The 16519-nt window shown below is 47.4% G+C and overlaps 1 protein-coding gene across 4 annotated transcripts in view; it reads left to right on the forward strand.

The window, feature by feature from the left end:
• WDR25 (WD repeat domain 25) overlaps positions 1-16519 on the forward strand; it is a 141623-nt gene that overhangs the window by 95310 nt on the left and 29794 nt on the right. For all 4 annotated transcript variants that reach the window (XM_019797768.2, XM_019797767.2, XM_019797769.2 and 1 more), the window contains exon 4: positions 2894-3024. In XM_019797768.2, the coding sequence (XP_019653327.1) occupies positions 2894-3024 (131 nt within the window). The remainder of the gene's footprint in view (positions 1-2893; positions 3025-16519) is intronic.

Consider the following 16519-nt stretch of genomic DNA (forward strand, 5'->3'; position numbering starts at 1 on the left):
GTTTGTTTGAAAGGTTTCTCGTCTGTTGACCTAATGAGAGAGACACCTAGGACTCTGACGAAAGTCTGCTCATCTTTCTGATGCCTTTTTGGAAGAATTCTTTATTTCTTTAAAAAAAAAATCATGACAACAATATTAGTATAATTTAAAAAGTTTTCTCACTACCCCTAAAACAATTCACTTCAAGTTGATGAATCTCTTCCCAGTCTCTGTCCATGCCAATCCCTACTTAATACTTTTGTATTTCAAGACTGGGTATCAGGCATTGTCTGCTTGCCAAAGAGCACCGTTCATGATTCCAGTTTGAAACAGCTTTTCAGCATTCTACGAGGCAGACACCTGTATTTACCTTAAGTGCTCCCCTTGGGTTGGACAGCTGGGCTGTTGTTTATAGTCCCTTCACCATTACGGGGGATAGGACCTGCAGTGCCCGGCTCTTGACAACATTGCAGTGACACAGGATGACCATGAAAATCTTTGTGCACTGAGTGTTTCAGCGACAGTTAGGGGCTTTGTTGAGCTTAAACAAGTGTAGAATCTTCATTTACCAAACCTCAAGTGTTTCCCAAGTTTTCTGTGACTATAAGTAATTGCAAATTGTGGGCCTCTGAAAGGTGTTAGAAAAAAGTCACAATCATCCATCATGGGAAAGGTGACACTTTAATAAAGAACAAGAGAGTTACTGCTTTCCAAGAAGTTTGTACCATGGGAAGAACATTTTGAAAACAGATGTTTTTGTTTCCATCATTCAGTAAGTTTTGTTGCCAAAAACTACATGAATATGTTACCTATTAAAAACGCCAATATTTGCACTCTTAACTTGGGAGCAGTTTTTCTAGTCTCCTTTAAAAGTCTTTAAATGAAAATTTCGGTGGATTTTGAATTTGGTTGTTAAAAATATGAGAATGCAGTAATACCCTCTGATTAGTTGCAGGAACCATTCTTTGACCTGAGGGGAAATGGAGCTTTCCTAGTGAAATGTTCACACAATCCTTTGTGTCAGTGGTGGGATGGGAGTAGACAACGTTTCCCTTGATGCCAGTGGTGAATGTCTTCCGTCTAGGTCTGTGCATCTCTGGGAGAGGTCTTTGCTGGCTCTGACAGACTTTGATGAGTAAACTGAAGCTGTAACTGGGCTACTTTGAAATCACTGAGTCACAGAAAGTTCCCTACATTTGGAAAAAGCGGAAATGGAGCCAGTTCGGTAGCTCTTACTAAAAATGCTATAACTCATTTGATTGAATGATTTCAAAGAGCTTTGTTGATGCACTTAGTAAATGGCATGTTAAAATATATTTGAAAATACTGGTTATTTTGTCCTTGTCTCATCCTTTAAAATGGTTTATTTTTGGTATTTTAGCACTCACAATTTATTGGCATGGTAGCACACTGTGTAACATAAAAACAAACACACATCTCAGAAATACGTGCTTAAGGGCTTTTCCTTGATGGGGCCTGTCAGAAGAGTGCAGAGACCACGGATCTAGGCAAACTGGATTTATAAAGGCTCCCGCTGTAACTCGAGAGTACGTCGATGACTTTCATTTCCTTACCTGGTGAGCTTGTAGAGCACTGTGTGGGGGTCCTGAACACAAAGCAGGGCAGCTGGAAGTGCTTTCTGAAATGAATGAGCAAACATGGTTTCTGAGTTCCTAGAAGAGGAAATGATGCTTGAGATCTTGGTGTCACATTGGTCTTCTTGGCCACCAGCTTCTTGTATCCGTAACTGCCCACTGCCTCTCCAGCGGAGGAGTTTCTATGAGCCAAGGGCAGTCAAAGTTGTCCCTCTTGGGCTGTGGGCACCCTTGCTGACATCTCTGAGGGATGCCACCTTCAAGTTCCTGGTGGGTGTGGTGCATAGCAGGGACCTGGGATGCATGGAATGGCCTGGCCCCTGGGGATATGTTCAGAGGCAGCCCTGAGACCACCGGTGGTGAGAATGGCTTCTAAGGCCAGTCTGGTTTCTGTATGCATTTTGAGTGGTGTTGAATTGAACACATGAGAAGTACAGCCAGTGCTCTAGGATATAAGGTGGCACCACACAGAGGAAGAGTGCTGGCTTTGGAACCCAACAGACGTGAGTTCAGGGTCAGAGATCCATTCCCCACATTCCCTGAGTTCAACCTGTTTATATAGCTTATCTCTAAAAGATCCCAGTGACAAAACAGACATTTTCCACACTGTATGTGTATATGTACACACATTTGCATGTGCATGTGAGTGCCTAACAGCAGTTTCATGACAGATAAGGGACAAGGACTGTCTTGAATCCTGCAGAACCAGTGAGATCCCTGTTGGCCATACCACCTGTCCATGCTGGTGCTCGGGCCCCCGTGGTGTCATGTTCTCATTTGTTGCCCAGAGTATCATGTCACCCCTACCTGCCACACCCTGTAGCAAACCATTCATGGGTTGTTGCAAGGTCATGATTGTAAGATGGCTGATCCTAAAAAGACCACTTTGGAGCATCCTGCTTTATCATTTCTAGACTCCTAGGTAAATAATCTCTGTACTAATCATGCAACTTGGGTAATTTTACCTAATCTCCCCGAGCCTTGTCTTTTTGCAGTTGTGGAGCAGGTGTAGGGAGTTGTGTGATTTAGATGAGTTGATGCACAGTATTTACAGAACACAGGAAAGGAGGCGGCGTTCATGGATCCAGCCGTTAGCTTAGCCCTAGGGGAGTTCAGCTAGTCAAGGGTTGGGGGGCTGGCTAGATCGTGAGGCAGAAGTTGCTGCTGCCCGTGTTGTGCTTCCAGAAAGTCTCATGGCCCCCTCGGGCCCAGATGGGCTGCGTCTGCCCATAGCTCTGCGCCAGATGGCTTCTAAGTTTTAAGGTATTTATTTTGTGATCTGAGTATTTTTTTAACTCATTCTCTGTTTTGTGTTGCAGGAACCCAGCTCTTCAGTGGTCAGAGTGACTTTAGGATCACTACCTTGAAATTTCATCCGAAAGACCACAGCCTTTTTGTGTGTGGAGGCTTCCACCCCGAAGTCAAAGCTTGGGATATAAGGACCGGCAAGGTGATGCCCGTCTTCCTCCCGTGGCCTCTCCACAGGAGAGTTTGCGGCAGCAGTGTGAATGCCTGGGGGCGGGCCAGCATCTAGGTGCAGGACCCTGGAGATGGGGTAATTACCATTCATGTTTCATCAGTGCTCAGCATAATGTGTAGTTGTTTTTAAAGAACATTCTTGAGTTGTTAGAATATTGAAACATCAGAGATGTGATTCTATGTAGCCTGTTACTGAATGCATTTACTGAGCATCTATTGTATGCAAATGTTTCCAGATGGTATAGAATAAGCCGGCTTTTGGGTTACTCGGAGAATAATGTGTGGATGCAGATAACTGGTGTGGAGTGGCACTGTATGTATGTGTGTGTTTGTGTGCGTGTGTGTGTGTGTGCATGTGTGTTCATTCACATGTGCATTTGTGTGTGTGTGTGTACATGTGTGCACGCATACGTTCGTATGTGTGCGTTTATGTACACGCAGGTGTGTGCATGTGTGTGAGGGAGAAAGAGCGAGAGAGATTTGAGGGGGAGCGAGGGAAGGGTGACCACCATTCAGAGGGGTGAGCACTTTCAGCTTGGTGCGAGGAAGGCTTCTTAGAGACCACGTTCCTTCTGGAGCTAAAAGGCTGGTCATGATCAGAGAAGTGGTTTCCACCCCCCTGCACACCCCTCTTCGCCAAGCCACTGCACTTGCCTTCGCCCACTTAATAAATGGCAGCTCCACCCATGTAGGTGTTCAGGCCAGAACCATCAGAATCATCCCTGTCTCTGCTCTTCTTCTCACCCCCCCATCCAAACCATGAGCAAATCCTGTGGTAACTCTGGTTTAAGCTGCTGTTGACTCTCGCTGGGTTAATTGCAGTAGTTTCCAGTGTGGTATCTTTCTTTCCCCACTCCTTACAGTTTTTTCTCAACACAGCAGCCAGAGTGATCTGTCACAGTGTAAGTCAGATGTGGCTCTCCCTTGGTCAGAACCCTCCAGGCTCTGATTTTGCTCACAGTAAAGGCTAGTGTCCCCACAGTGGCCCATAAGGCCCACAGGATCTTCCCCTCACCCCTTTCTCACCACCTCCAGCCCCACTGGCGTCCTTGCCTTTCCTGAAACACATCAGCACATTCCTGCCTCAGGGCCTTTGTACCTGCCACACCTACCACCTGGAATGCTCTTTTCCTGTTTTCTCTGTAGAGGCTCCCTCCCTCACTCCTACACAATTCTGTTCAAATTCCACCTCTCCAGTAAGGCCTTCTCTGACTTCTCTGGCCACCTTGATGGTCACCCCGTACCATTCACTAGTCCCCTTTGCTACCTCACTGTTCTCCCTACCATTTATCATCACCTGGCATACTGTGGATTTTACATGTTTGTTTATTTGCCTATCTGCCTTCACTTGAACAGAAGCTCTGCCAGAGGAGGAATTTTTGTCTGTTTTGTTTGCTGTTGACTTCTTCTTTTTTTTTTTTTTTAAAGATTTTATTTATTTATTTGACAGAGACAGCCAGCGAGAGAGGGAACACAAGCAGGGGGAATGGGAGAGGAAGAAGCAGGGTCCTAGGAAGGAGCCTGATGTGGGGCTTGATCCCAGAACGCTGGGATCACGCCCTGAGCCGAAGGCAGACGCTTAGCGACTGCGCCACCCAGGCGCCCCTGTTTGCTGTTGACTTCTAACTCCCAGAATAGTGCCTGGCAAATAGTAGGCACTCAGCAAGCTTGGTTGACTGAGTGAGGGAAGGAAGGAAGGTGGTAGCCATGCAGAATGTGTATGTACAGAAGGTAGTATGAAATGTGTGTGGAGACTAGTGACTAACCCTACTGGCAAGGCATGGGCTCCAGGCAAGGGGACTGGCCCCAGGCAGAGAGGCTCTTAGTCATGTAAGTCTTGGTTTGGGTTAGCAGTGAGAAGCCAGGGCTGAGGGATGGGTTCATGGAAGAGTAGTGAGGAAGAGCCATGGATAGGCTGCCTCTGGAGGTGTTCCCTGACTTTAGGGGGGTTTTGTTTTCAAGATCTGAAAAGCACTGCCCTGTTCTAAAGGAGGTACCCAGCCACTTGAGTCCTACAGGGTAGTTTATAATAAAACCCATGTTAAGCTTAACTTTGAAAGAAGAAGGTACAGACTGTCAGAGTGTCCTCCTGTATTTGGGATTCAAGGGATTCCCACCCTGAAGTTCTGGGATCCCACCCTGAAGGCTCCAGCCTGCTGTAGTACCCAAAGGTTCTGCCTTGAAGGCTTCCCCTCCAGGGGAGTTCTGGGGTCCCACCCTGAAGGCTCCAGCCTGCTGCAGTACCCAAAGGTTCTGCCTTGAAGGCTTCCCCTTCAGAACTGCCTCCTGTCCCACCTTGGACTTCCCAGATTTGAGGGTTCACTTGGCCACTGCGGGAAGGCGCATTCCCAACAGGCTGTTGGAAGGGGATGCTGGCGTTTTGAGAATCTAAGAACATAAACATTTTCTTTAAAGAAAATGGAAAGTTTTGTCTATAGATATCGTGTGGGGAAAATTAAAACACAGAGAGATATACTCTTTTAAAAAAATCTCATATTTTTCTTTCATAAAGAAACTTCTTTTTACAAAAATATTTGGAAAAGAGAGAAAAGTTACCCATAAAGAAGTGGACACAGTAGAATTAAAAAAAAAAAAACAAAACAAAACACTGGAACACTTATATTTGGGCTGCGTGTGTTGGAAACTCTTAGTCATGCTGTTTGAAGAGGGACCTTCGATTACCCAGCCCCTGCTGACGGCCACGTCCCTTAAAGGTGTGCTTACTGTTTTTAGCCTCAAAGACCAAACACGTAAGAGATTACTCACCAAGGACGCCATCTGATTTAAGAGTTTGTTAAAAATATTGGATTTTCTCCTAGGGCAGACGCCATCTGACAAGCTCTGAAAATGCTGGGGGAGAAGCAATTAGAAGCAGATGTTGCTGTGACTGGTATTGGCATGTTTGCGAGTCTCTCCCAAGCTAATAATGTGGGTAAAGGGATCTGTGCAATGTTTGTTTTTACTTCCTCTTTACCAACAATCCGACTGCCTCTCCTCCCTGTCTGGGTCACAGGGCTAGTTGCATTTGCATCAGCAGGCTCAGAGACTGCTGTCTCTCCTGCTTCTGTTCTGTTTCCTCTGACAGGTGTTGCTTGAGTGTCTCAAGTGGGCACAGCCAGAGGACCAGAGAGGAAAGGCACAGAGTCCCACCTGGGGTGGCTCATTTTTGAGCCTGCTGGGCTGCCAGGGTGCGTGGCGCTGTCCCAGGTGCTGAACTTTCCAGCCCTGTCCTCTGTGGATGAACATCTGGGGCTGAGCATCTTGGCTTTTTGGGACTACCTTCAGAGATGGTAGTGAAAACTGCAGGTGGAGGCAGGAGGGACACAGACCTTAGATTAAAATCAAAACCAGCTTCCGCTTTTAAATACGATGGGGGGGATTGTTTTATTGTAAAAGTAATATGTGATCACGTGAAAAATTGAAAGATAGAGGGAAGTAAAGAGAAGGGGTGGTGGAGCCAGCCAAAGTTAGACATTAGTAACATTGTAGTATTTTTCTTTCTTTGTTCTTTTCCCGTGTGTGTGTGTGTGTGTGTGTGTGTGTGTGTTTTAAATGTATGTGTCTTTTTAAAAACATTGTTTGGTTTTATTTTTATATACAATTTTATATTTTCCTTTTCACATAGCACTGTAATGTAAGGGTTTTCCTTGTTATCACAAACTCTTGAAGAATTTTTAGTCCATCCCTTTGATGCAGACTGCTTAGCTGACTTGCTTCTTGCCTTGTCCCTGGTGTTCAGAGCAGAGTCTGACATAAACCAGCGCTTGATAAATATGGATTGAATGAGTCATTTTCAAACGGTTTAACTTATTAAACCATTTCCCTAGGTTGGACATTGAGGATAGTTCCTCTTTTCTTTTCTTTTCTTTTCTTTTCTTTTCTTTTCTTTTCTTTTCTTTTTTTTTACCACTGAAAATTAACAGAAGTAAATTTGGAGATCAGGGTCAGCAAACTACAACCCAGGCCTAAATCCAGCTTGCTGTCTGCTTTTGTAAAGTTTTATTGGAACACAGCCACATGCACTCATTTGTGTATCATCTGGAGCTGCTTTCACACTACAGCGGCAGAGCTGAGTAGTTACGACAGAGACCGCATGGGCTGCAGAACCTGGCTCGGCCCTGCTGTGGATAGGTCTGACTGTGACATCTGTCACTCTATTGATTGTCGAATCTCAGCCTCCCGATCCGGCTGATAAGGTGGGTGCCCCTGTGCCTCACTGGATTAGAGGCATCCTTACAGAGACTGTCTTTTCCAGAGAACTGTTCCTCAGTCGGGTTTCTCTCCATCGTTATAATCTCCAAACAGACCACCTAGGTCTGTAAGACACACATCTGTGCATCTAGTCCTTTCCATATTTGATGTTTATTTGCTTAAGCTTGGGTCCCAGAACTCCAATCACTGGGTCAAAGTGAATCAGCATTTTGAAGGCAAGGGGTAGGTTTCCAAGGATAGAGCTGAGGCATGCTGTGCTGGGGTAGAAACCATCACCGGAGCACGACTGCAGGGCCAGACAACCTCTTGCCGTCATCTGAGAGAATGGAGTCTGAAGAGTGGCTGGAACAGGTAACTTTTAAGCTACTTTCCAGTCATACGATTTTATGACCCTTAAGCTGAGCCAAATGATGAGTGTTGGGATTCTGGACTTCTCAGGGCCAGCCCAATTCATTAGAGCAAATGGGCTGTTTGGCTTCCCTCTCTTCTTTTCTTGGCTGATCTCTCTCTGCCTCGGGTTTGATGATTGGAGCACATCTCTCCTCACTGCAAAGTGCCTTGACTTCATTTCCAGCAGGTCAACAGGATGTGTTCTGTGTGAGTCAGCTGAGCACGCATGCTCGGGCTAGTGTAATACCACCAGCGGGATCTCTGACTTCTTCCTCCCAGCAGTGTGCTTGAACATGGGTGTAGCCTGGAGTCCAGGAGGCCTGTGGCCTGGCCTTAGTGTCACTGTAGGGTCTCTCTCTGCAGAAGCCGCTCCCAGCTTCCAGTGCTCCTCGCCTGAGCTACAGGAGACCTGGCCTCACAGCCTCCTTGTACCATGCACACAGCTGGGTGATTAGAGGCAAACCCCTTACAGACTCTGTCAGCCATGTTTTCCTTGTTGGTATAGTCAAGGGGCAGGGCAAGGGCATCCATATAGTATGGCTTTGCCTACTACCCATGTGCTGGCGAGCACCTGGGGCTCTTGTTAGGATGCAGGTTCTGTGTCAGCAGTCTGTGGTGAGGATGACGTCTTAGTCTGTCGGGGCTGCTAGAATGAAATACCGTAGACCAAGGGGCTTAAACAACAGACATTTATTTTGCAAAGTTCTGGAGGCTGGGAGCCCAAGATCAGAGTGCCAGCACAGTCGGGTTCTGGTGAGGACTCTACTCCTGGCTTGCAGAGTGCTCCTTTCTTGCTGTGTCCTCACATAATGGATGGAGAGAGCACCAGTCTTTTCATCCCCTTAGAAGGACGCCAGTCCCATCATGGGGACCGCACCCTCATGACCTCATCTAAACCTTATCACCTTTCAAAGGCCTCTCCTCCAGATACCATCACATTGGATTAGGGCTTCAATATGTAGATTTGGGGGGACATATCCAGTCCATTGCAGATGAGATCTTGCATCTTTAACAAGCTCCCAGGGGATGCAGAGGCAAATGGTTCATGGACCGCACCTTGAGAAGCCGTGGCCCAGAGGGCCTCAGAACGTAGAGGTTACTTGCTTCTGTCATGTGCACTCCCTTGGCTTTCATCCTTGATTGGTCTGCACTGTCTGTGACCTATTTCAGTGATAGCTCCTGCCTTCTTACTTGACTGGGAGTTCCTTCAGCTGACAGGTATTTACAGCTACCCGTGCGGGGCTGAGTTGAGTCATGTCTGTGCCCCAGTGTCTCGCACAGGGCCTGGACCAGAGAGGTGCTCACGGAGTAACCTGGGTCAGCTATTCCTGTGATCATGATGGAGCCCTGAAGCAGCCCCCACACACCCCCCCAGCTTGGGAGCAGTGGCTACCCTGGGATCTGTACGGATGGAATGGCCCTCCAACAAGTGGGGTATAAAGCCTAGCTGCAGTTCAGCTGCACTGGTCACTTGAGAAGTTAGGACAGAGGCAGAGGACTTGGGTGATTCTGCGTCAGATGACGCGTGTTGTTATGGTCCTGACACTGCCGTAGACGGCGGGCTCTGAGCTCTTGTGCTCCCTGGTGTTTGGTAGATGACAGTAGCTGGCTTCACTTATCTCCAGCCTCTCAGGTCTCTGGCTCTGAACGCAGCAGGGACTGGGGGTTGTAGAGCCACAGAGATATAAGACAGGGTCCCAGCTCTCCGGGGCCTGCCAGCACTGTGGGATATGCTCAGGGTAGTTACTCTGCAGTTACTTTAAAGTTCACTTTAAGATGACTGTAGTTTGAGCCAAGTTAACATAGGTATTAAATTCACCCTTGTAACATGAATCAAATTTGTGAGAAAAACTATAGAGGCTTAACAATCATAATGCACAGTTACTGAATCACCCTTTTTGTAAGATTAAATTCTGGAACCCCAGCCTCAGCAAAGTACCTCTCAGCTGAGCAGGATTGAGCACTGGAACTTAGAAAAGCTCTGGCAAATCTAGGACATGTGGCTCCTGACCTGGGATCTTGGCTTCTGCCCTGGTTCCTCTTCCCTTCTGAGGGCAAAGTTGGGGCTCTACTTGGCTCCCAAGAGAGTTGCACATGCATTCAGATCCCTGTTGGGCCTCTAGAACATTGACCCCCCACTGGTTCTGGGATAAATTCTCATGATAACATGGCTCTGACAGGCCAGCTCACTTTTGCTCTAGTGTTGGTTTGACATGAATCATCGATATTTCATGCTTGTTCTACGTCTTTTGCTTTCTCTTTTTTTTTTTTTTTTTAAGATTTTATTTATTTATTCGACAGAGATAGAGACAGCCAGCGAGAGAGGGAACACAGGCAGGGGGAGTGGGAGAGGAAGAAGCAGGCTCCTAGTGGAGGAGCCCGATGTGGGGCTCGATCCCAGAACGCTGGGATCACGCCCTGAGCCGAAGGCAGACGCCTAACCACTGTGCTACCCAGGAGCCCCTGCTTTCTCTTTTTATTAAGCTTGTAAAGGGCTCTCTTAACTTCGAGATCTTGTGTTAGTTTCTTGACCTCTGCCTGGAGCTTTGTTCCAGCCCCTGTGCCAGTGTGTGTTCTGATGTGCAGGAAACTTTGGGGGAGGCTGCTGGCTCTCCCTCCTGACTGCTTGGACCCTCACCTTGGCCTCTTATCACAGCCTCTCCCTCGTGTGTGTAGTTTCCCAGCAGAATGGAAACTCCCTGAAGACAGAGACTTCGCTTCATTTGCTGCTCTATTCCCAGCACCTAGCAAAGTGTTGACCTGAGAGTAGGCCCTGGGTGGAAGGGTGGGGGTACTAGTGCATGAATAACTAACACTCCTGATCAAGACCAAGTTTTAAAAATCCCACCTGGTGAGCCCATCCAGGAGGCAGAATCTGAGCCACCAGGTGTTAATTTGCTCATGTGACGCTTCTACCATGGGCCTCCTTCCCCTGAGTGGCATGCTGTGAGCCAGCAAAGCAGCTGGTGGCTGCTGACCTGGGCTGATGCCGTGGCCAGAAGCACCTTGAGAGCATCAGTGAACACTGTTGGCCCAGCACCCACCCTGTCTAGAGGTAGCCAAGCCATGAGGTTTGAAAACTCTCCGGGTGATTCTAACGTTGAGTCAGAGCTGTGAATGACAGCCCTGGGGGCCATGGTCTGGGGGCCTGGGTGAGCATCCGAGTGGCATTTTGTAGGGTTTCTACCCTGCAGCGTGCACTCCTGTGATGGCAGCTGCCTGAGAGTCTCAGCATCATTAGTTTTCGTGGTGTTGCAGACAGGTTGCTTATTTGCCCTAATGAAGTTTTGATTACTTTCCATTTGTCTCTTTCATCAGCTTTATATTAAAAAGACTTTTTATTTGGACTCTTTGTATTTTCTGCCGTTCTAAGTTTTGCCTCAAACCAAACTTTGTGTGCAGATAATAGGAGGCTAACAGAGACGAAGAGATGGGGAAGGGCCTGGAGAACCTGGTGCAGAGAGGAGCGTGGCCACTGTACTCCTTGTGACTTTGGCTGGTTCCCATCTTTCTGGACTGCTGGTGCCCCGTCTGTTGAGTGGGGGTGGGGCTGGGGTGCTCTCTGGCTGCTGCCAGCAGTTGGTACTGATCCCTTCCACCTGCTTGGCCCCCGCACTGAGCACTCTCTGTGTCATGGCTTATCCGGTGCACAGCAGTCCAGGGTAGCTATCTCCCCATTCCACTGGCAGGGCACCCAGGTTCAGAAAGGTTCAGTCCAGCATCCAGCTAGCACATGGCCCGCTGACACCTTGAACCAGGTGGCTTGACTCCCACACCCTTGCAGGGCTTCCTGTTCACAGCATGAATGAAACTTGAGTCTTGTGCGTAAGGAAAGCACTTTGTCAGTGAGTGCTATGTGCTTTGTTCAGATGTTCACTCAGCCTGGCTGCATGCAACTCTCTGTCTGGTGTCAGGGCTTGGGTGGGCCCTGCTCTCCTCAGGCCTGAAAACAGCCCCAGCATGTTTCTGCCCCCAAGCTGTAGACGAGGAAGCTATTCTGAAGGGGGTAGGTGTCGGTGCAGGGGCTGGCAGCTGCTGTGGGGCGTGGGTCTGAACCCAGGGCTTATTCTAAATTTTCCCTCCCCCTAATGGCACATTTCATTTATTGATGTCATAGAAATGTTATGTGCCCCCAGCAGACACCAGGCCTGTGGTGTGACAAAATCTAGTTAGTCCTTGCCCTCTAGGAGCAGCCGGTCTAGAAGAAGGCACTGTGGAAACCCCCACTGGGGATGTACGTTTCTTCAGTGTGTGATGGATCTGTCTGCCTCACCAGCTGCCTTCACAGACAGCGAGAGGGTTCCCTGTGTGTTTCCTGGGTCCTCCAAAGTTTTAGGTAGAACTGGGGGAATGGTTTCCAGAATCTAGAACTTCAGAGACCTGCTGCCTAGCCTGCCCTTTCTCTTCAGCTCCACTCTGCTGCCCTTTCTTGGGGCTGCCAGTCAGATTCCTCCCTAAAACCTGGCACCTGACCAGAGCTCAGTGGGTGGCAACAGGAGACACATGGTACTCAGGAGGGATGGCCTGAGACTTTTAACACCCCTTTGATGACTTCTGCCCTTAAAAATACAGTAAGGTGTATCGGAGAATATAAAGCATTGATTCTGGACCTGTAATGACTATGTAAATATAATATTTATATAATTCTAAGTTATAAGTCCTTTATAATGCATTTTGTCACTAAAATAATCTGTGTTACACTGAGTACCTCTTCTTGAGATTTTTGAAATCTTCATATTTTTATTGAAACGGACTCATAATTTGTTTTACTTGAAAACGTTTTTTAGCTTGCCATAACTAATGGCATCCAAAGAAATCATGGGTTTGATGCCCTAGCTATTTTTATTTTATTATGCTTTAAATACTTATTACATTTTTTTTTTTAGATTTTATTTATTTATTTGACAGAGAGAGACAGCCAGTGAGACAGGGAATACAAGCAGGGGAGTGGGAGAGGAAGAAGCAGGCTCCTAGCGGAGAAGCCTGATGTGGGGCTCGATCCCAGAATGCCGGCATCACGCCCTGAGCCGAAGGTAGATGCTTAATGACTGCGCCACCCAGGCGCCCCACTTATTACATTTTTTGGTAACAGCTTCATTGAGATGTAGTTCACATACCATACAACCCACCATTTAAAGTATACAGTTCAGGGGCGCCTGGGTGACACAGCGGTTAGGCGTCTGTCTTCGGCTCAGGGCATGATCCCAGCATTCTGGGATCGAGCCCCACATCAGGCTCTTCTGCTATGAGCCTGCTTCTTCCTCTCCCACTCCCCCTGCTTGTGTCCCCTCTCTCGCTGGCTGTCTCTATCTCTGTCAAATAAATAAAAAATCTTTATTAAAAAAAAAAAAGATTTAAAGTATACAGTTCATTAGTTTTTAGTATATTTGTGGAGTTCTACAACCATCACCCCCAGTCAATTTAGAATGCTTTCATCACCTCAGAAAGAAACCGTGTGCCTTTTAGAGGTCACCTCTCACCCCCTGTCCCTTCCCCTCCTGTGCTCCGCAGCCCTGGGCGACCACTGCTCTTGCTGTCTCTGTGCATTTGCCTGTTCTGGACATTTTGTGTAAACAGAATCCTACAACGTGTGGTCTTTTGTGACCAGCTTCTTTTGTTTATTGTCGTGTTTTCAGGGGTCATCCGTGTTGTCACAGAAGCCAGAATTCCATTCCTTTTTCATGGCTGAGTACTATTCCATTGTACTCATCACCACATTGTGTTCATGCATTCACGAGATGGTGGACATTTGTGGTGTTGCCATGGTTGGGCTATTACAAGTGTTGTTATGGACATTCATTTACACGTTTTTTGTGTGTGGACATATGTTTTCATTTCTCTTGCGTCCTACCTAGGACCGAGATCACTGGTTTGTGGTGTAGCTCTACTGGTGACCTACTGAGAATCTGCCAGACTATTTCCACCTTTATTATCCTTCAGGTTCTGTCTTTTATTATTAGGTTCTGTCTCCTCTTTCATTCCTCATATTGGCATTTGTGTTTTCTTCTTTTTCCTTTTTTCTTAATCAGTGCAGCTAGAGATTTTTTGATCATTTCAATGAAACATTGATTTCTGCGCTGTTTTTCTACTTTCAACTTTATTAATTTGGACTCTTACTTTTATTTTCTTCTCCTTGCTTTGGGTTTAATATTCTCTCTCCCTGATTTCTTAAGGTAGCAAATTAGATGACTGATAACGAAGTTATTTTTTTAAATAAGCATTTTAATGCTGCCCATTTCCATCTAAGCATGCATCCCACCAATCCTAATATGCTGTATTTAATTTCTTTTTGATTAAAAATATTTTGTTTATTTTTACTTCTCTTTGACCTGTAGAGTATTTAGAAGTATATGGTTTAGTTTCCAAATGTGTAGAGATTTTCCAGATACCTTTTGGTATTAATTTCTAGTGTAACTGTGTTATGGTCAGAAAACATACCTGGCATGAATTCGGTCCTTTAACATTTGTTAAGATTCATTTATGGCCCGGGATACGGTCTGTTTTGTTGAGTGTTCCATGTGCTCCTGGGAAGAGTGTGTATTTTGTTGTTAGCGGGTGGAGAGTTCTGTAAATGACAGTGTACAATGTACTCACGTTAGTTGATGGTGTTCAGTTCTTCTATCCTTGCTGATTTTTTCCTCTCTGTTGTTTCAGTTATTGAGAGAGGAGTGCTGAGGTCCCCACCAGTAGTGGGTTTGTGTATTTCTCTTTCTTGGTTCTTTTTTCTTTCTTTTTCTTTTTGTATTTTGAAGCTGCCACCAGGGCTCCACTGGGGGCCTGCTCTCAGGTCAAAGCTGTTAGAGAAAATAAGAGAAGGAGATGAAAAATAGCAGCTTATGTCTGAGCTGGCCACTTCACGTCCTTACCTCTCTTCTCATCTCCATGAGAGTCTTCAGGGAGTTGCTTTTTGTATTTTGCCCAGAGTTTTAGTTGTAATCAGTGGGGAAACAGGCTGCAGTGGGCTTACTCTCCAACCTGACCCCACATGGATTTCGAGCATATTTTCCTCTTGGCCTTGAATTTCCCCCTTTTCCTGGCTAGATGCCGCCTGTCCTGCAGTCACTACCATGTCTCCTCTCTAGGAACTGATCCCGAACCCCATTGGTCTGGATGCCCCCCTCCCTCCCTTGGTCTGGATTCTAGCTGCCTGTCAGTGTCATCCCCCGCCTGGGATGTGAGCCACATAAGGGTGGGGGGACACAATGGGCTTGTCCAGCTTGGCACCCCCAGACCTACTGTGCACTGGCACAGGGGCAGTGGCTCAGGCAGTAGTTATTGAACAAATTACTTTGAATCTGCAGCTTAACTCTGCAAAGGTTTTATGACTTTAGGAAGGTTCGTGTAACCCAAATCATGCCCCAATGAATAGATCCCCAGGTACAGGGTGGTGTTGACGGCTGTGCGGTTTAATAAGCACGTGGGTCTTCTTTGTGCCCCGTCAGTGGACAGACTGTCCTCCAGCCACAGCCTTGCCAAACTGCCCTGAAGGAAGCTGCCTGGTGCTTGTTAGTGGATCTGGCGTGAAGGCTGAGAAAGGAGGTCGGGTATGCTGAGAGGGAGCCGGCGTGCATCCTGTGATTAGGCTGTGCCGAATGGGCCACTCATTATGTTGTGTTCAGAGAGGAAAAGCAGGGCGGACGTCTCTTCTCACCTTCTGTGTGCCCTTTCTACATCAAGCACATTTCTCAGTTTTTAATTACAGTCTTTGACTGAAACATTTTCTTTAAAAAGGTCTGATTATCTGTCTCGCCTCATTCATTTATTCATTGAACATTTGCTGAGCACCTGCTGTGTGTAGGACATCTTCTTAATTTACAGGATTCAGAGAAGCTACAGGAAACACCTCATGCCCAGCTGTTGGCACCTCAATCCACCCATTTGCTAGACCAAGCCAGAAACATGGTGGCAGCTTTAGGATTGCCCTCCTCCCACCACCTTGATACCCTGTGCTTTCTTCTTCTGGGGCCAACATGTGAGGTTGTACAGGTTGTTCACTGCACACAGACTCCTGGCTGAGGAGTGGCTGGGGCTGGAATCCAGCCCATGCTCTGCTGGCCAAGTCATGCCCCGGGTGTGTGGTGGTCTCCACCTGAAGGGGTGTCTTTTTCTAATATGCACCAGGGTGCCACATGGGCCAGGGATGGCACTGTCTCTTCCCTTCTGTCTGCTGCCAAGCCTGACGAAACCCACTCCCTTTCTGTCCCCACAGCCTCGCCCTAGGACTGCTCCTCACTTTCTCTCCTGGGGCATTAGTGCCACTCACCGGCTACCCTCTTCTGTCATCCACCCTGTAGCAAGTGTCATCTTCTGGCAACGTAAATCGGAATGCATTCCCCTTTTACTTGGAACTCCTCCTGACCTTGCAGTGCCCACAGGGCAGGTCCAAGCCTCCTGCCCAGGCGCGGGCAGCTCTGCACAGCCTGGCCTGTCTCCCTCAGCAGCCTTGGTCCCAGCACGGGGCCTGCCCCACGCCCTCCCTGCAGCCGCCAGCTCACAGCACTGGTGTGGGCATGGTGGCGGCAGAGGACGACTTCCCACCTTCCCAGACTGTATGACTTGTTTGCTTGGAGTTGGTCTTACTCTTAATAAAAAGAGTAGGTAAATTATTTTCCAAAGAAGTTGGAGGAGAGGATTCTGCAAAGGAACAGCCCGAGATCTTGGGGCTGAGAGCTGGATCCTGGGCTGCAAGGTCAGGGGAAGTGCCGTCTCAGCTGAGGGAGGGTCCGTGTAACCTAGAGACACACGTGCGCCCATGCCTCAAGAGCGGAAGGGGCTCATTCTCCAGACACTCATTCTGACTGCAAAAGCACCGTGCTTTTCGTTGGCTTCCTGAGAAACAGAAAACTGTGACAGGGAGAATAACT

The sequence above is a fragment of the Ailuropoda melanoleuca genome, chromosome 14 (assembly GCF_002007445.2).
Source record: "Ailuropoda melanoleuca isolate Jingjing chromosome 14, ASM200744v2, whole genome shotgun sequence".
Classification (NCBI taxonomy): Eukaryota; Metazoa; Chordata; class Mammalia; order Carnivora; family Ursidae; genus Ailuropoda; species Ailuropoda melanoleuca.